The following is a 19,389-nucleotide window of genomic DNA, read 5'->3' as shown; positions in this document are numbered from 1 at the left end:
CATCTCCCTTCACAGTGGGAGAGTCTCCTCTTCCCCCGTGTTGCCGGCTCTGCTGCCTTTCTGTGAGCCACTGGAAATCCTGCAGGTTTTCTGAAGAATCCTGGTGGGGAACTGAGTTTTCTTCTGATCTGGGAAGGTGGCTGGAGGCTTGCATAAGGCAGAGGGAGTGTTCTCTTTGAGTCCACCCACGTCTGCTTCTAGTTCCTTCCTCCCCAGTTTGAGAGCCCTGGAGCCCTGCAGGCCTCTGCTGAGGGCACTCTTGTGAGTGTGCCTCTGAGGGGTTCATCTGCTGTAAATAGGGTCTCCCTTCTGGGATGTCCCCGAGTATGGATGACTAGACCAGTAGGAGAGTGAGACCGTGGGGTTCACCACCTCCCTGCCCCCAGTGTGTGATGGCTGTCTGGCTGATGAGGCCTTTATGAAGCTCTTGAAGCCCTTTTTGATTATGGCTTTTGTGCTTTGATAGAATGTGCAGACTGAGGGATCGTACAGACTATCCTGCCTTATCAGTGAGGCTGTTCAGCTGTGGGTGGCATGGGAGGTTAGGTGACTTGTCTGCTGTCACACAGGGATTGGTGGCACGTGTTGACCTGGCAGCTTTACCTCCTGCCTCTGGCCCTGGGCTCCATCACTCTTAGCTTCTCGCATGGTCAATATTACTGACTACAGCCGCTGTTCCTCTCCCAGCAGCGACTGTGGCTGTGGGAGCAACCCACTGGGATTATTATAATAATGACTTTTAAATGAAAGCTTCATTTAATAGTTGGATACATTAAAAGCCAGAACAGAGCAGAAAGAAAGGAAGAGAGAAAGAAAGAAAGAGGACTTGTTCTTGGCCCATAGTGGGCCATTCGCTGCTCTTGATGGACCCGTTCCTCACATCCCCTGTGGGAGAGCAGGTGGGTCAGTGTGGGAGGTGACCAGACAGACAGCGGAGGAGCAGTCACTGGGTAGTGATGCTTCCTGTAAATCATGCTGCTAATGAGGCTTGCTAAGTTTTCCCAGTTGGACCATTACCAGGGGCCTCCTAGGCTCTCAGTAGGAAGAAGTGCCTTGAGTTTATTTGTTGTGTATGGGTTTTGTTTTTGTTTTCACACAATTTATGGCCCATCTCACTTTAAAATGCACATGTCTGTTTTGTTCTGCTCTGAACAGAACAGAACAAGTCTGTTCTGATCCTGACAGCTGCTGCCCACGAGGAGGAGAGAAGGTCCATGCAGAAGGCTTCTCTCTTGACCCACTCCCAGTCCCTGATCCCAGACATCAACTCAGAACCTTGGCTTATGGTTCTAATTCTCGATCAGCTTTTTGTTCAAGTCCTTAGAAGAATGCCGAGGAAGGCAGTACTGCCATACGTCACCCGAGGTGTGCCATTGATGGTGTGATGTTCTTTGGCTACCCAGATGCCGAGAACACAGCCAGTGGTCCACCGTGAGATAGTGATGGGAGTCACTATGGGCCATGGACACTGGAGAGGGGATGGCCACTGCACACCCATCGGCAGCATTCGAGTCCCCGTGGCATGAGCTGCCCACCGAGGTGAAGGACCATGCAGATAATTAAGGGCCTTGAGGTTTTTCTTCCTTCTTGTGATCTCAGGATGATGATGCTGAAAACTGCTTTTGTCATGCCTTTAAATGCTGAGACCGTTTTCTAGGAAATATTTTGTAATCATCTATACAGTATTTATAATCCTCTGCTAGGATTGGTAGCAATTTCGACAGTGTTGCAGAATTCCCCATTACATTATGAATAATGGTTTGGTTTTAAAGGTATAATTTTTCCCCCAGGTGATGTTCGAAATGATATCTACGTAACATTAGTTCAAGGAGATTTTGATAAAGGAAGCAAAACCACAGCAAAGAATGTGGAGGTTACAGTGTCTGTTTACGACGAAGACGGAAAACGACTGGAGGTATTCATTGTTACAAAGCTTAATCTGCGGCATTGGAACTTTATTTTCTAAGTGTTTTCTTGGCTGCTGCAGAATAGGACAAGACGTAGTGGAGGCTCCCTGATCCCATTTCTGGGGATGAGAGTTTACTCTTTCCTCCTTTCCCTAGGTCTCTGTAAAGGACTGACGTGCACAGGGCCCTAGCCGCCGCGGGCCTCGGGAGTGCTGTGGTCCTGACCCCTCTGTTTCCCGGCCCTATCATGGGGCCTCACTTGCCAGCATAGAGCCAAGTCTCAGAGGTCTAGTGGTCATGCTAGAAGTTCAGAGACCATTATTATCATCGTCTGAGAGATGGGGAAACTGAGGCCCTGGGAAGTCTCATACAGGGTCAGAGAGTTAGTCGGGTGGGGAACTGGGGTTTGAATCTGGGCCTCTGACGTCATGCTCTCCTGGGTGGTGGTGGTTACCACGGTGGCCTGCAGGACTCGGCGTGCTGGGCTGTGCTAGGGGACGGTGGCCTCCTCTGAAGACTGGAGGCCACGCCAGAGCAGGTGCCTCTGCCAGCCAGAACTCTGGACTGTGGGGTGGGGGGCTGGGCTCCCCTGGGCCCACATGTCTGAGAGCAATGCCCCGTGTGTGCACCTGAGGCTCAGCTGTGCTCGGAGGTGGGGGTGGCATCCTTTCCCTGGGGTGGCCCATGTCCATTGTGATTGCCGGGTGGTGCTGCCCTTGCCACTTGGGCTTTACCGGCATCACTTCCACTGGAGCCGAGTGGTCAGTGTTTACGGCTGGTGGAACGGGAAGGAGTGTTGTCACTTCCTTCTTAGCCTATAGCTCTTCATTCTGGACCTACTGAGTGAATCAGGCGACTTCCTGTGGATCTTAACGTTAAGGCTGTTAGGGGTGACGGTACAAAGGATGGAGGACAGTAGCATCCCTATACTGATAACCATCAAGATGCTTAAATGTCTGCGAGCAAGATTGTGTGCTGGCCTCGCTGCTCCAGATGGATCTGTTCTTCCATTGCTGGGAGCATATTCCATTTGTGTGCTCTGCTTAGCTCATCTAATGGGGGCGGGAGGTGGGGAGATGGATGCAGTGTCAAGCTCTATGAGGTCTGATGTGAACTCTTTATGCCTTCTTTTAAAGCATGTGATTTTCCCGGGTGCTGGTGATGAAGCGATTTCAGAGTACAAGTCTGTGATTTACTACCAAGTAAAACAGCCACGTTGGTTTGAGACCGTCAAGGTATCATTTACATGGTCATTTTATCCCACGGGGTTGATTATGAAATGCTCATTTGTATCCCAGGGAAGTCCCCAGCTCCCACCCAAGCCGGGGCTGCTGGCCAGCGGGCACCCTGAGCAGGCAGAAGAGCTCTCCCTACAAAGTCGTTCAAGGTTGCTAAGGAACCATGCCGGCATTTCTTGGAATACATTTACTCTCATCTCCTTTTGGACATAAAAATAGGACTTTCATGGAGACAAATGACAGAGTCCTTTAAAGATAGCTATTATCTTTCTCTTCCTGGGTCTGTTATATGTGTGGCATGCTGTCTTTACCCCAAATGGGAAAAAATAGAGGTGACAATATATGGAGGATGTCGCTGGGGAGACGGGTCCCCATCCCTGGTGTGACACTCTGCTCTCCTGACGCGGCTCGCTGACGTCAGCACGGCAGCCCACTGTGGCACACCCCAGCCCCTCGTGCCGAGGGCTTGAATATGGGGAAACCCAGCCTGGGGTTGGCCTTAGATGGCAGATGGTAGATAGGTGAATTTGGGACAGTCTTCGCTTAAAGGCAGCATGCATGGGGTCTTTCTTCTTCAACTCCATGTCACAACAGGAAAGCTTTCTTCCTGCTGCCCGAAGACAGGCCCCTGCAGCTGTTGAGGGACCGTGGACACCTCCAATAAAGGCTACTAGGAAAATGGCAATTTGTAAAAATAGACACTTAACAGTGAGGATGTGAACATTTATGAACACTTCTGCTGTCTTGCAGAATCGGTTTGGCGTCCCTTGCAATGTTGTTTAAATTTTCCAAAAGCATTTTGCCTTTGGGAAAGTCCTGTAGCGGTGAGGCATACAGTAATTTCATCCCTGCAGGGAGGAAACGTGTACAGTTGCACAGTATGTGAGAAGACACGGTACAGGTGCTGAACCTTCTTTTTCAATTGCACAGGTGGCCATTCCCATTGAGGATGTCAACCGCAGTCACCTTCGGTTTACCTTCCGCCACAGGTCGTCACAGGACTGTGAGTAATCCCTTGATTTTAGCCCGTGTTGTTTGCAAGGAAAAACTGGGGGAAAGCTCTGTAGGCTGCACTTGTCACTTGTTCTGGATTGTTCTAGAACTAGGTGATCCTAACACGATGTGGTCTCAATCCCTTAGCTCATTTCCATGTTGACCTCTTCCTGGAAAATGTTATTGACTCTTCTTCATTGTGCTGATTATTGGAGATCTTAATTTTCTTCTTGAAATTTTCCTGCTGCTATTTCCTGGTCTTCCTGTTTCCTCTCTTCCGTGTGACGTGTAACACTGTTCCATCCATCTGAACAGTCACTGAGATACAAGTAGCTTTCAGAAATTGGCTCTTAATGCTGTTTGCGTTGGGTTGGTGAACTCGAGACCTGTTTCGTGTTCGTGGGCAGCCCCCGTGTCTGGCTTCAGGCTAAGCTTCTCTGCTAGCAGATGTTGGTGTCGCGCTGACTGATGCCGAGAAGCCGGGAGGGAAGCTGGGGTTCGGATCCCTGTCCTTCCAAAAAAGTTCTTAATCGATGACGAGAGTTTGTCTTGTCATGTTCATTATTGTCCGCTCAGGACGTAGCCCTGTGCTAGACACTAAGACAGCACGACGGGCAGCTAGATCTCTCTTTTGTGGTCTGTACTTATAGTGCAGTGAGCTAAGATTTGGGAAAATAAAGCAAGTAAGATTGGCTGCGCTGTGTGTGCTGATGCTTTGAGGGCAAGGGTGGTCTGGGGGGCCGTGTTTGTCATGGACAGCCCTGTGGCAGCCACTTGGGTGGGGGTCCTCTGCCCTGGCTCATGGCCTCATAGAGGATAAGAATGGAGGATAAGAATGCCCGGGGGTGTTGACCAAGCAGGATGGAGGCTGCTGAGCCTGTGGCACGATGCCTGGCATGGGGTAGGGGCTCCTTAGACGCCACTGCTGTGTGGTCATGTGTCTGACCTTTGTACTGTTTCTGTAAGGGGGCATGCCTGACCTGGGCCCTTTCCGAGGTGTGGGACCCACAGAGGTAGGGGGTGCAGGAGAATGAGTACACATGCAAAGGCTAGAAGCTGGGGCAATGTAGACCCCATGGTGGGGCCAGCGAGGAGCTGCGACCCCGCTGTGTTCAGAAGCTCTGGGGAGGCGTGTTCACGTGGTCCGCAGGGCTGGTGTGTGGAGAGCACGCATATCAGCCCCAAGACGCACAGGGGGTGGGGTGAGGCCGCTGAGGCGGTTGAACCAAGGGATCTAGACAGCACGGGGTCCGTCGTGGTGAGCCGGTGTGGGGGGCGGGGCAGGGGGATCTGCAGCATCATTCCACCTCCCGCCCGGTCCCGGTGTGTCAGCAGTGCAGGGCCCTAGCTAACGAGGGCTTGGGGTTCAGGAAGAGTGGGAGAAGCGGGGTCGCGAGGGCTGGGCAGCGTGGGAAGCAGTGCCCAACCGCTGCAGACTTGCCTGTCAGCCAGAGCTAGCCCCCCCAGGCGGCGGGCTGGGGTCTGCTGGTTTTGCATGACACTCCTCAACGGCCAGAACTTGGGGTCTGAACAATGACTCATGAATGTTCGCTAACATTCGTGTGCTCTTACTGTGCTCCTGGTACGAGCATTTTGACTGTGCCATTTGGATCCGTCGTCACTCACAACAACCCCTGTGCTGTCACTGTGGTCCTCGCTCTGCACATTCTGGTCGAGGAAACTGAGGCTCACAGACCCCACCTCTGTCCCCCAAAGTCACCCAGGTAGTCACTGGGAGGGCTTGGGGCAAACCTGGTCTGTGTGCTGGAGTGTCCCACCCGCACACTTCGGGGGCGTGGTGAGGCCACTTCCATCCTCTCATCTTAGTTTAGCTCCTGCTTTCTACACCTCACAGAGAAGGTTCTCCTCTTTCCAAACTTCAGTTTGAGTTGAGCTGTGAGGTCAGCCTGGGAGGATCGTAGAGCAGTAGGCAGAGGTGTGGGGTGAATGGAGTGGGGTGCGTGGATGGGGGACACTCCCGCAGGTCTTTCCTCAGCCGAAGCATGCAGGGAGCGGTGGGCCGGGCAGCCTGCCTGAGTGGAACGGCCGGGGGGTGGGACTGGGCCGCAGGGAAGAAGGTGGGAGCACTGGACGGCAAGGACGGAGTTCTAGAATCCACAGAAGGCTTGTCTTAAAGGCACGCTCACCCTTTACAACGAGCTTGTTCTCTCTGGTTAATAAATTACATTAGGGCAGAGGGATATCTTCTGTAGCATTTTAATTTTAAAAATCCTTGTTTTTCTAGTCAGTTTTAAGTACTCATTATAGACTAGATGCTGTCACCCGACACGCCACCACACATTTGCATAATTAATGAGGCTCCCAGGCCGTGGCTCGTGCGGTGTTGGAACCGTGTTGAGCATCAAGAGTGTGAGGCTGACGCAGTCCTGAGCCATCCGCTGCGGGAGCGACAGCAACCACTGGGGCCTCGTAAGCCTCCCTGAGCGCAGACACGCGGGGTCAGGAAGAAGTGAGGCCGCATTGCCCGTCCCCCCTGCCCCGCGCAGTGAGCTGCTTTTCCCCTAAAGGGAGGTGAGCACAGGAACAAATGATGGGATTTCTCAGGCTGGGATCCATCCCTGGGGATGGGAAGTTTGGTGCTGATGTGACAGACATTCCAGCAACTCGTTAGGAATTCCAGAGGCATCCGCTCCTGTTTCACCCCAACTCCAGCAGCTGTGTGGCTCCGGGTCCAGCTGGCCAGGGGCTGAGTTTCCTGGGTCATAGGGGGCCTGGCTGGGTGGGACAGCCCTGCCTCCTGTGCCCTTGGCATCCTGTAATGCTGCTAATGAGCACCTAATAAGTGCAGCCCGTGGCCTTGAGGTAAGGGGATAGGACGTTAATAAAACGTGCGCGATGCCATTTTGTGCTACTTAATGGTAGGATCAGGGGGAGCCGTGTGCTGACGGGGATGCTCACGTGTCCTTTTGAGCCACGGCTGCTTTCGTGGAGCCAGCTGTGTACTCTTTTCACATCAGCTCAAACTTAGAAGGATCTGGGCTTTCTCACCTGAACATTAGGGTAGTTTACGTTTTCTGATGCCCTTTTACAAAGTTATTTATTTTTTTTGATTACTAGGGTACATATTTTTTTGCTTTCATCCCTGTCTTTATTTTGGTTGGTCAATCATTCTGTCATTTATCTAATTAGTTAGCGTTTATTGAGCACCTGCTGTGTGCCAGGTACTGATGGACACCAGGACTGCGGAGATTAACGAGGCTCGTTATCTTGTGCAGTTGTGGTGACTTGGGATAATTATTTTGAGCCCCTGACTCAGGGTGGGTGGATGTGCTCCTTCCTCTGTTGACCTCTGTCTTTTCATCTCTCTCTCTATTTTTTTTTTTTTTTAAGATTTTATTATTTGAGAGAGAGAGAGAGAGTTGGGGAGGGGAGGAGAGAGATTGAGAAGCAGACGCTGTGCTGAGAGCGGAGCCTGACACGGGGCTCGATCCCAGGACCCTGGGATCATAACCTGATCCGAAGGCAGAGGCTCAACTGGCTGAGCCACCCAGGTGCTCCTCTCTTTTCATCTCAAAAAGAGAACACGGGATATATAATTTAAAGATTATAGCTCTGAAACTCAGTGTTTCCATGCTGTCCTCAGTTGCATCTTGTGAAATTCATGCAGAATCTACTTCAGGGGAGACTCCTCATCTCCCTCCTGTGCTGGCCCCTCCCCCGCTCACCACGCATGGCTCCCCAGCCCCCTGGCTCTCTGTCCCCAGTAGGCCAAGCCTGGGCCCACTCAGGGACTCGTCCTTTGGCCATGTCCGTTCTAGGAAGGTTTACGCACTGGCTCACATGTTGTCCATCTTCTTAGAGACCTTGTCCAGCCATCCAGCCATTCATCCCTGTCCCACCGTTCCCCTCTCACTCGTCACAGTCACCAAGCGAGAGAACTGGTTTGTTGGCAACTCCCCAGCTAGAATAAACGTTTACTGAGTCCTTAACAGATGGCAGGCGCTGTTGTCACAATAGCAGTGACGCGTGTGCAGTGAAACTAACGATCTGCAGCCGTTCGCATGCACACATGTGCACGCTTGCTCGGGCGGGTGGGGATCAGGACTGGCCTCTTGGTTTGCCCGGGCAGCCATAACAGAATAGACTGGGGGGGCTTGAACAACGGAAATGTGTCTTCTCACAGTTCTGGCGGCTGGAGTCTGAGAGCCGGATGCCAGATCCTGGTGTCTGGTGGGGATGCTTGTCCAGGCTGTGAACGCACAGAGATGTAGAGCTCTGCTGTCTTTCTCTTTTTGTCGAAGGGCACTAGTTCTGTGGGATTCGCGCTCCCCCCTTATGACCTCCCTAACCTCAAGCCCCTTCTTACAGGCTGCATCTCCACTGTAGTCACATGAGAGGGTTAGGGTCAGCACCAGACTCGGGGGGGACACAATTCAGTCCAAACAGTTATGAATAAAACACATCAGGGGAGGGGAGAGAGTGTGACCAGGTTACAGTTTACTGTGTTTAGATGGTCTGGTCACCTTGGTGCAGGTGATCTGTCAGCCGAAACTTGAATGAAGGGAGGGAATGAGCCTCACATCCAGGTATCTGGGGAAGGAGCTTTCTTGCTAGAGAACAAAATTTCCCATTTGTGTGTTCACTCCACCTGAATTTATTCTAGTGATTGCCGTGAGGTAGGAATCGATTCTGTTTTTTCATATGGATAGCCAGTTTTCTCAGGCAGTGGTCTGTCCCTACTGGATTGCCCTTCACCTCGTGTTTCCAGACCCTGTCCCTCCTGTTGCTCTGTGTGTCCCTGTTGTCAAGCCGCACTGTGGTCTTTGTGGTCATGTCCCCGTCACTGCTGTTTTCTAGGGTTGCGGACTGCCCCCACCCCGTGCTCTCCTTCCGCACCCACCTGGTGCTCTTGACTGTGGGAATCTGTTTCACGTTCCATGAGGAAACTCTTCCATGAGATTCTGATTGGAATTACTTGGAATTTACAGGTTAATTTGCTCACAAGTGGTTCTGTTAGGAGGATCCTCCCTCCTGGGGAACACTCCCATTTTTCCATTTCTGTCCATTTCCTTTAATTCAATGCAATTTTGTCATGTTTTCGTAAAGGTAGCCCTTGTAGCTTTTTATGTGATATTGCCATGATGGCAGTTGAAGATAATGATTGATTTCTCTTGCAGCCAAGGATAAATCTGAGAAAATATTTGCACTAGCCTTTGTAAAGCTGATGAGATACGATGGGACCACGCTGAGGGACGGGGAGCATGATCTCATCGTCTATAAGGTATACTGCTTGCCTGGTGCAGTATTGCTGATATGGACTGCTTCAGTCCTCTCTGGGACTCCTGGCCAGAGCTGACGTTTCCGTCTTTGTGAGAAAGCTGCTCTCTAGCTTCAGTTAGTTATCCAAATGCACGTTTCAGATGACCAGATTGCTGTTCCTAATGAGAGAAGATGATATGCGATAAATGTTAACATGAATGAATCTACACGAATGAGGGAAATCATTAAAATAAACAGTTTAGCAGATGATAAAGAGAAAATATCATTATGGTTAAAAGGATTAAGGATAGGAAAGGATAGAAAAGACATCGGTGTGGTTGATTGTGACTCACTTCTGACATGCCCATAATTACACCCACAGGCGGAGGCGAAGAAGCTGGAGGACGCCGCCACGTACTTGAGCCTACCCTCCACGAAAGCAGAGTTAGAAGAAAAGGCCCACTCGGCCACGGGCAAGAGCATGCAGAGTCTTGGGAGCTGCACCATCAGCAAAGACTCCTTCCAGATCTCAACTCTCGTGTGCTCCACCAAACTTACCCAGAACGGTGAGTCTGGGGATGGCCCCGTGTTCACCCCGCGGTTTTCGTCTCTCGACCCTGACTTTTTTGTGCTCCCTGTTGAGCAGTGGCCTGCGGGTCATTCACGCGTCCTCTGTGCTGGTGCTGGCCAGCGTGGGTGTCCATGGACCAGAAGGGGGCGTGGCATCCACCGCACTTGAAAATTCACTACAATTTTGGTCTAAGGATTAACCTTAAAGGGAGTTAAACCATTGGGTTTGCTTTCAAAGAAAGGGTTTTGGCCAAAGGAAGGTAGCATGGCACAAGGGATAAACACACGGGGTTTGGGGTCAGACCAAAGACCAGTTATGGAGCCCTTGTCCTGTGCTCACCCTGGAAGTGACCTTGAATGAGGGCCTGAGAAACTGAACCTCACTTCCCTCAGCTCCGCACACATGTGGGTGTGATATCTGCCTCAGAGGGCTTCGTGAGGGTTTGGGGGGAGGGTCCAAGGTACCCGCTCTGTGCGTGTGCCTTCTCATCTCCCAGCTACTCACCGAGATAATTACCAGTTATCTTTAGGTGTAAAGGTTGGTTTGGATGACATTTCTAGTTCCCTGGCTGACTGAATCACACTGAAGCACGGTGTCAGGAAGTGCCTGGCCTCCTGGGCTGGGCTGGCTGTGCTGCCTTGAGCTCCTACCACTGCTTGCAGACCCCCCAGCAGCGTGGCCGTGTGGCCTGGAGGAACGTCTCACTCACCGCACACTGTCTGGACGCGGCAGAGGTTCCCCTGCACACTTCCTGCATTTACAAATTGCATCCCCCAATTGTGGCCATATCACAGCCATGCAGAGGGACCTTATCCTCTCTCGAAACGCAGCTTGAAAATCCAATTTTTCCTCTTCGCCACCCAGCATGGATTTTGATTGTTACTGTTTGTTGGTATCTTGAGTTGTGTCCCTGGGGATTGTCTGTAAATCTTGGTAGTAGTCTTGGATTTGCCCAAGGGACAGTCATTGTTTGGCCTCTAACAGGATAACCGCGGGACAAAGGGTCCCCAACACTGGGAAGCCATGGCACTGGAGTGGAGAGCGGCCCAGGTGTTCTCACTCTCCGTACCTGCCGTCTCCCCTCTGTTCGCTGGCCTGGACAAACTGTGCTTCCTCACTGCTTGTCTTGAGTCAGCTGTGTGGGGGAGCGTTTCACTCAAATGCGGGAAGGCCATTTGGCCATGTCTCTCTAATGTTACCTTCATCATCACAGTTTTCCCAAAGCATCCTGAGTTCTCCTAGTTGGTGGTGTGCAGTAATCTCCATAAGCAAATGCAAACCCTTACCTGGGCATCGGGTTCTGTGCAAGCTTGGGGAAGGGCTGTAGGATGCACCGAGCATGCGTGACTTTAGTGCCCAGGGAGCATGTGGTCAGCAGGGCAGGTGCCGGTTTGGGACTGCATTATGGAAAGGGTGCCCCCAGGTCAAATATTACTCTCTGGGTATAGTCCAGCTAGTTCCCTAGCCAGATGGCTATACCGTCCAGGACCTAATTAAACTCAGGGCAACAGCAGCCTCACCAGTGAGTTGCTACCCCATATGTGTGGCACTTAGCTTTCCATTATGTGCCGGACAAATGAGAGCTGCTGTGTATTGCCGTTTTCACTACGTAGGAAGCCACCCATCTTATGCATGGGTTACGCTCCAGAAGTAGTTGGAAGTTGTTATTTGGAACTTGAACATATTTTCCCCATTAAAACGTGTTCTGAAGAACAGTTGGGTTGGGAGGCCCACAGAATCCTTCTTAACCCACACATTGTTGGAGAAGGGGACTGTGAACCAGAGATCTCCCAAGGTATTAAGTAGCAGAAATCTCCCAGGGCTATGATGTTGACCCCTCCTCGCACCTCCCAGCTTCTTGGCTGTCATCAGTCACAGGGTAATTCCCTCCCTGGAACTGAGGGAGCCAGCGCCCTGCTCTCAGCAGCAGCTGTTGCTGGGCAACAAGGAAATTCCAGGGTAATGCTGCTCACCGAGAGTCAAGGGGACATCTTTTGGCTTTCATTGCACACCAGCCAATGATTCCTCTTTCTGGGATGGCAGTGTGGCAGGTGGGATTGCAGGATGGAGCTGCCCCACTTGGCATCTGAGCATTGAGTCCCAGATTCTCATTCTGGGAGTCATTTTTCTGCATCCGTGATTTGCTCCTGCGAAGTTCCATTACTTAGGGAAAAGCAGTGGCTGAATTATTCATCGAGGTTTGTATTAAACATCTCTGTTCTCAGCATTACTGGATGCTATGGGGGATAAAATGAGAAGTATAGGATGTGATTCCTCTCCTCAATTAGCTTCCTAGGTCATTAGAGAGAAGTCACAAAACACAGAATGACCATGGGCCAGACCTCGGTGGCTCTCTGGAATGAGGGCTGGGTCGGAGAGCGCCAGTCTGACCCGGGTAGCCAGGGCTCTGGTCAAGCTCTGTTTTCTTAAAACACTGCCCCCTCCCCCCCGCCAGGCCTTCTTCCAATGTTCACTTGCCGATTGTACATTGTCTCAGATTTACCAAACAGGGGTCAGCCTCAGCCTCCCTCATACCTATAGTGCCTCTAACTTTGCCGGAATAGAATCTAGATTATTAACCAGTTGCCATTAAAAAAAAACAAAAAACTCTTGTGAGGTGGAAATCTCCCTTAACCCTGGGGCTAAGAGCAGGTCCAGGCAGGATGTGGCCCTTTGTCATTCCTTCACCTTCCTTTAGAAAGAAAACATCTTCACTTTCACTTAGAAATGAAACCATCTTAACTTTCGCCATGAATGGTTAAAATGTTCACTTCCTGGTAGTCTTGTTGGTGGAGGGCTGCTGCTGTCTGTCTTCCTGCCGGGCATCTTGCCCGGCACATTCTCCACGTCACACCGTTTAACTCTGGCACCGGCCCTGTAATTTGGCAACATCGTACTCATCGTTCAGATAGGTAAACTGAGGTGCGGTTCCTTGCCCAAGGTCATGTGGTGGTGGCGTAGCCCGGCAGGTGATTGCGCCATTACGTGGTGTTTCAGCTCCTGTCTTCTCTTTGTTTCCATGGGTCCCGTTGTCAGCTGCACTTGGGGGGGAAGGGCAGATAGATGAGAACGAATGTTCTGTGCTCATCACAGGAATAATGCCTTTTGTGTGGTTTAGTCCTTAATAGGTGTCTCGTGTTCCCAGAAATGCTACTTGTTGCCAAAATTGTATTTTTCTTTTCAGTATTAACTAGGGTTTTTTGTTTTTTTTTTTAATGGAGGTGCTTTGTGTAGCTGAAGTTTGTTCCCAATGAGCATAAATGGTAAATTGGATGCACTTTGCTAATTGTGTGTTTTTCACGTAATGGGATAGTAATATAACTTCAAGTGAGGATTGTGTAGGCACATGTTCTTTCCTCGAGATGCTTTGGGTTCATGCCTTCGAGAACATCAGGCTGCCTTACACAAAATCATTTCTGGACATTGTCTTCCACATTTAGCCTGTAAAAATCCATCTATTCAGCCTGTGTTTTTTCTGTTAGAAAACAAACAAAACAAAAATTCAGCCATAAGAAACGAACAGCCATGGAAGGCAGGCCAGGGTGAGGGCAGCAGTCACCCTGTGGTTCAGGCTCCCTGTGACCTTGCGGTTTCTGTACCTGAAAGTACATTTCTTATTTTTTGTTATTTAATTAAAAAAAAAAAGGCATGTTCTCAAGCAGGAAAAATCCACTTGGTAGAAGATTTTAGGACAGGACTTTGTCGGAGAGCAGCCTCTTCCAGACCCTCTGCTGGGCTGAGTCTACTTTCTTGCAGAAACAGAACGAGGGCTTTAGAGTGGAGGGGGTGGGGGAATGGGATAGGCTGGTGATGGGTAGTAAGGAGGGCACATATTGCATGGTGCACTGGGTGTTATACGCAACAAATGAATCATGGAACTTGACATCAAAAACCAGGGATGTACTGTATGGTGACTAACATAATATAATAAAAAAAAATATTATTAAAAAAAAAATAAAACCTAAAAAAAAAAAGGAAAGGCCAGCCCTTTTTCCTTAAGCTCCTGAATGCATTTTTTAAAAAAAGGTTTATTTATTTATTTGGGGCGGGGGGAGACGTTGGGGGGGGGCAGAGGAAGAGAGAGAAATAATCTCAAGCTGAGCATGGCGCCTGACGTGGGGTTTGATCCCAGGACCCTGAAGTCATGACCTGACCCAAAATCAGGGGTCAGCCGCGCAATAGCCTGAGCCACCCAGGTGCCCCACAAATGCGTTTTTAACTTCAATGTGGAAATTGTTTCATGGGAAGTGTAGCTGGAAATAATGAATTCAGCCATACTGGGTGTCAAGTATGTTCTAGAAAGTAATGAAGTATTAAGCAGGTAGATGTTAACAAAGAGGGTTGAGTTTTCTGTTTCAAAATGATGTTGAGAACCTGCCCTGCTCCGTGATGAAGGGAGACAGAGCTGTTGCCGTGAGACTGAAGCTGGTTCTGTGTTTGCAGTGGACCTGCTGGGGCTCCTGAAGTGGCGTTCCAACACCAGTCTGCTGCAGCAGAACCTGAGACAGCTGATGAAGGTGGACGGTGGCGAGGTGGTGAAGGTAACGCAGCCCTGGGGTGGCTCGCTCTGTTTTTCTTCCACGTGTGAACGGATCTAGGCACTGCCTTCACGGCAGTGTGGGCTTCTGGTTATAGTCCCTCGAACCGATGTGGACATGCACTTGTACGTGGGTAGACGCTGGCTTGGATTCCGGTTGGGAGGGCTTCCTGACTTCATGGTGATGGGCTCTGGGATCAACCCAGTCTTGGGTTCTGGCTCCTCTTCCAGTGGGGCCTCACTGTGCGATGGACAAGGGTGAAGTAACCCCTTCCAGGCTTACTTTCTCTTGCTGTAAAAAGGAGATTGCAATAATGCCTTCTCAGAGGGTTGTTTGGAGTTAATGAGACCCATAGCCTGGATCTGGCGCATGGGGGGGCGCCAGCGTTCCGTCCTATTATTATCATCTTACCAGCATTATTACCATCCGCTTTATTATTAGTTCTGGCTCATGATTGACCTAGAACTTCTGGGATTGATATGGAGAGATGGGTGGTCTGGCACAAGGTTCTCAGCCCTGGGAGTCCTGTCTCCGCCATTTTTTTCCCATGTGATCTTGGACTTATTTCTTAACCTTACACAGAGCAGGCTCTGGAGAAGTATCAGGTACCCTCTTGAATCGTTACCTGCAGGGTAGGACAGTTAGACCGGGGTGATCCGAGATCTCTTAGAGCGCCCCAGTTCTGTAATTCTGCATTAGGGATTGTTGATTCTTTTTTTTTTTTTTTTAAAGATTTTATTTATTTATTCGACAGAGATAGAGACAGCCAGCGAGAGAGGGAACACAAGCAGGGGGAGTGGGAGAGGTAGAAGCAGGCTCATAGCGGAGGAGCCTGATGTGGGGCTCGATCCCATAACGCCGGGATCACACCCTGAGCCAAAGGCAGACGCTTAACCGCTGTGCCACCCAGGCGTCCCAGGGATTGTTGATTCTGATAGTAGGCCATGCTTGCCTCTCATTGGCTCCAATGACTTTTCCTTTCTTTTTTTTTTTAAGATTTATTTATTTATTTGAGAGAGAGAGCGAGCAGGGGTGGAGGGGTAGAAGGAGAGGGACAGGGAATCTCAAGCAGACTCTGTGCTGAGCGTGGAGCCTGATGCAGGGCTCAATCCCATGACCCTGAGATCATGACCTGAGCTGAAACCAAGAGTCAGACACTCATCCAGCTCTGCCACCTAGATGACCCGACTGTTCCTTTTATATAAGGAAACCTGTTTCCATTTTCAGTAGGCCCCATTTGGCCTGTAGACGATAAGCCGGTCCACACCCGGGGTGTTCTATTAACGAGGTGTCTACAGCCAGGTCTGTCTCTCCCTGGCTCAGTCCTTCGCCTGCCACAAGAGATGATTGCAGAAGGAGACTGCCTTATCTCTGTAAAAATTAATTACTTAAAATGGCCTTAATTAAGCAGCAATGTGGTTAACTTCAGTATAAATTAATTTGGTTGCACCACTTTCTGAAATTCATTGTATAACCATTCAGACATATCCTTGCTAATCTTCTAATTTTAATCATCGTTTTAGGTTCTTGTCTGCTACCTCTGGCTTGGACAATGTTAATTGTATTGTAAACTTCCCTGGGTTCTGTAACTTCCCTGATTCAGATGGAAACTGGGTGAATAAGTTAACGTAACTTTAGAAGATACAGAGTTAATGAGATTTTGTCCTTTTTCATTTTTAAATCCCTGTATCTCATCAGGAATTAGCTGTATTTCTGTTGGCCTATTGTTACACGTTAAGGAGAAGATCTAGAACCATCTTGTCTTATTGTTGTCCTTCACTCCCTTTACCTAATCTATTACCAAACCCTGTTCTTCAGCCCTGAAGTGGTTTTCACTACCCCCTCCTTCCCATGTGCACTAGTACCAGCACGTCTGAATGACCTGTCCGTCCATCGGGGGCGCATCCTGTGTACCGTGTAGACCTAGAGAGGTGAACGGACTTGTCTAAGGCCATACGGCTGTTAATGGGAGCCAGGGCTGGAGGGATTCCCAGCCTGCGTGGGGCTCCTACTCTGTTGGAGGACACTATAGACTGAGCCTATTCCACTCATTCAAGGCCCCCCGCCCCCACCCTTGTGTATATTTACAACTGGTGGGAGAGAGATGACATTACTTGATGGATTAAGAACAGCATTGGCTTATTTAGTAAAAGATACAATTGCCCATTTTGGTGGAAAATGGAAATGGTGATTATTCTGGGCCGCCAGTGGATAGTCTTTGAAAGAGGGCAGGTGTCAAAAGAAGTGTGTTTGTGGCTCTGTGTGCAGGACCTCGTTGAGGATGCTGGTATCCCTCTGCCTCTGTGGCTTGACAGCCAGATGCGGGCTGCTCCCGCTCTTGGCTGCCATGTTTCTGGGCTATGGATTATGTCATTTGTCTGGTGGGGTGGGTAGTCCTACTGCAGGGACTCTCTGGGTGAACCGAGACAAGCCAGGGCTTGGCACCTGGTGAGCCCCTTGGCAGTAACATTGGGCAGGTAGCAGATGGTGTAAAGGTGTGACCTTTGCAAAGATTTTGCAGACTGAAAATGATGGGAAATAATACAAATGTAACAAGGTAGCATGGGCCCCAGTAACTGGGCTTCATGAAGCCCTTGATATCCAGACCAGAACACCTGTTGGATGGGGTGGTTTCATTCCCCTGCCGTTTGTATGTGACTCTTCCTGGCATAAAATAGGTGGTGGGTGGGTGGCACAGACTAGTACGAGGGTTTGGGGCACCTGGCTGGCTCAGTCAGAAGAGCTTGCGACTCTCGATTTAGGGGTCATGAGTTCAAGCCCTATGTTGAGTGTAGAGGTGGCTTAAATAAATAAAACTGGAGGAAAAAAAAAGAACATAATGAAGGTTTTATGCACTGGTGGGTCTCAGAGCTCTAACTAGGTTTGGGAGTATGTTCTCCTTCCTGAGGGTGACCTCTGGCATTGGGTTTAGGGCTATTGCAAAGTTTTACAGCACAGAGTGGGGGAGTGAGGTGAGTGCTGGTTTTAGGAGCAGGTCCCAGCGGTTTGGTTCCTCAGGCTGAGTGCTCTTACCATTTGAGATCCTCTATGGGGACCCAAGGGTGCCTGTGGTTCCGTGTGTTGTGTGCATGGGCTGAACCCTCCAGGAAGAATCTGGACCGGACATCCCATTCAGCCATCCCTTTGACACCCTTGCTATGGGACCCTCTCACCTGTTGTTTTGTTTTTCATAACAGCTTCATTGAGATGTAGTTCACACACCATAAATCACTCTTATTTGCACAGTTGCATGGTGGTAGTATATTCAGGAGTTGTGCACCCATCTCCACTGCGTGATTCCAGAACATTTCCATCACGAGAAAAAATAACCCTGTAACCCGTCAGCAGTTACTCCCTACTGTCCCTGCAGCCATACTCGACTTTCTGTTTCTATGGATTTGACTATCCTGGATTATTTTATATAAATTGAATTAAACAATCTATAGCCTTTTGTGACTGGCTTCTTTTAGTTAGTATAATGCTTTCAAAGCATAGCATGCATGTATCAGAACTTCATTCCTTTCTATGGCTGAATAATAAATTATTCCAATGTATGGATTTGTCCTCCCATTTATCAGCTGGTGGACTTGGGTGTTTGCCACGTTTTGACATTTATGAGTAAAGCTGCTGTGAATATTTGTGTACAAGTTTTTGTGTGGACATATGTTTTCCATTCATTTGGATACATACCTCCGAATGATTGTTCATGAGGTAAACGTACATTTAACTCTTTGAGGGTTTGCCACACTGTTTTCAAAACCATCATACTATTTTACATTTCCACCAGTGATGTGGAAGGGCTCTAGTTTCCCTGCATCCTTGCCCACACTTACCGTACTGCTCATGTCTTGATGATAGCTTTCTCAGTGGTTTTGAAGTCATATCTCACTGTGGTTTCAATTTGCATGTCCCTAATGACTGATGATGGCTTATCTATACTTTATTCTCTTTTATGTCCAGTATTCCGTCATGTGGCATTCTGACTACTCTTGAACTCCTCCACTAACAGGGAACTCATTACCTCCAAGGTAGTCTTTCTTGGTCTGTCTTACAATTCTTCCAGGGGAAGATGGAGACAGGATTGGAAGCCAATCTCTAGTGTGACATAACCTTGGAGTCTCCTAATTTATTCTTTATTTCATTCATGATGGTTTGCCATTCTGTGCTCTAATATTTCTTTGGTGAATTACAGTAAGCTATAAAAGGAATTTCTAAATTTGTCTTGAATAAAACGTGTTTCCTGGTGTTTTGCTGTGTTCCCCAGTTTCAGAGTCACGCACCTTTTCCATCTGTGGGCATTTGGGTCTGTGGAAGGTCGTCTTTCATTGTACTTAGCTTGACATTTGTCCCTATGTGGCTTCTGCCCACTCCCTAGCTCAGGTCCTACACTCAGAGTTTGGGATGAGGCATAGCCAGTCTTCTGAGAGCTGCTGTTGAGCTCTTTGTCACCAGGCTGGTGAAGACTAGGAAAAGGGTTGGAGAAGTCTTATGGGGGGGGGGGGAACCATAGGGCATTTCCCTGTTACCAGTCATCCTCTGCTTGGCTCAGGGTCCTATCTCTTTGTTCTGAGTTCACTCATCTCAGTTTTTGTCCTGTGCATCTAATGGCTGGGAAGAGCCCCTGAAGCGTTTGGCTTCACTGGTGACATTTGGGAAAGGTGGCTGTTTGGAGTATGGCCTAAGGTGGTAGTTACTGTAGGTTGGGGGAAAGCAAGGTGAGTTTACTTTGTCTGCTGACATTTCGTGTGCCTCTAGTTCCTCCAGGACACCTTGGATGCCCTCTTCAACATCATGATGGAGAACTCCGAGAGCGAGACGTTTGATACGTTAGTGTTTGATGCTCTGGTAAGAGGCCTGTACTTTTCATCTGCTCAGATGTTGAAGTGCTTTTCATGCTGCAGCCTTTGAAGCTGGGGGGAGGG

At 49.5% G+C, this 19,389-nt stretch overlaps 1 protein-coding gene across 1 annotated transcript in view; it reads left to right on the top strand.

Annotated features, from left to right (window-relative positions):
* Positions 1–19,389, top strand: part of DOCK1 (dedicator of cytokinesis 1) — a 495,125-nt gene that overhangs the window by 96,069 nt on the left and 379,667 nt on the right. The window contains 7 exon segments of the mRNA XM_040623969.1: positions 1,791–1,915; positions 3,044–3,142; positions 4,076–4,148; positions 9,277–9,380; positions 9,741–9,924; positions 14,373–14,470; positions 19,223–19,312. Coding sequence (XP_040479903.1) covers positions 1,791–1,915; positions 3,044–3,142; positions 4,076–4,148; positions 9,277–9,380; positions 9,741–9,924; positions 14,373–14,470; positions 19,223–19,312 — 773 coding nt within the window.

Source organism: Ursus maritimus, unplaced genomic scaffold (assembly GCF_017311325.1).
Source record: "Ursus maritimus isolate PB19 unplaced genomic scaffold, ASM1731132v1 scaffold_7, whole genome shotgun sequence".
Classification (NCBI taxonomy): Eukaryota; Metazoa; Chordata; class Mammalia; order Carnivora; family Ursidae; genus Ursus; species Ursus maritimus.
This window is presented reverse-complemented; position numbering and strand designations above follow the sequence as displayed.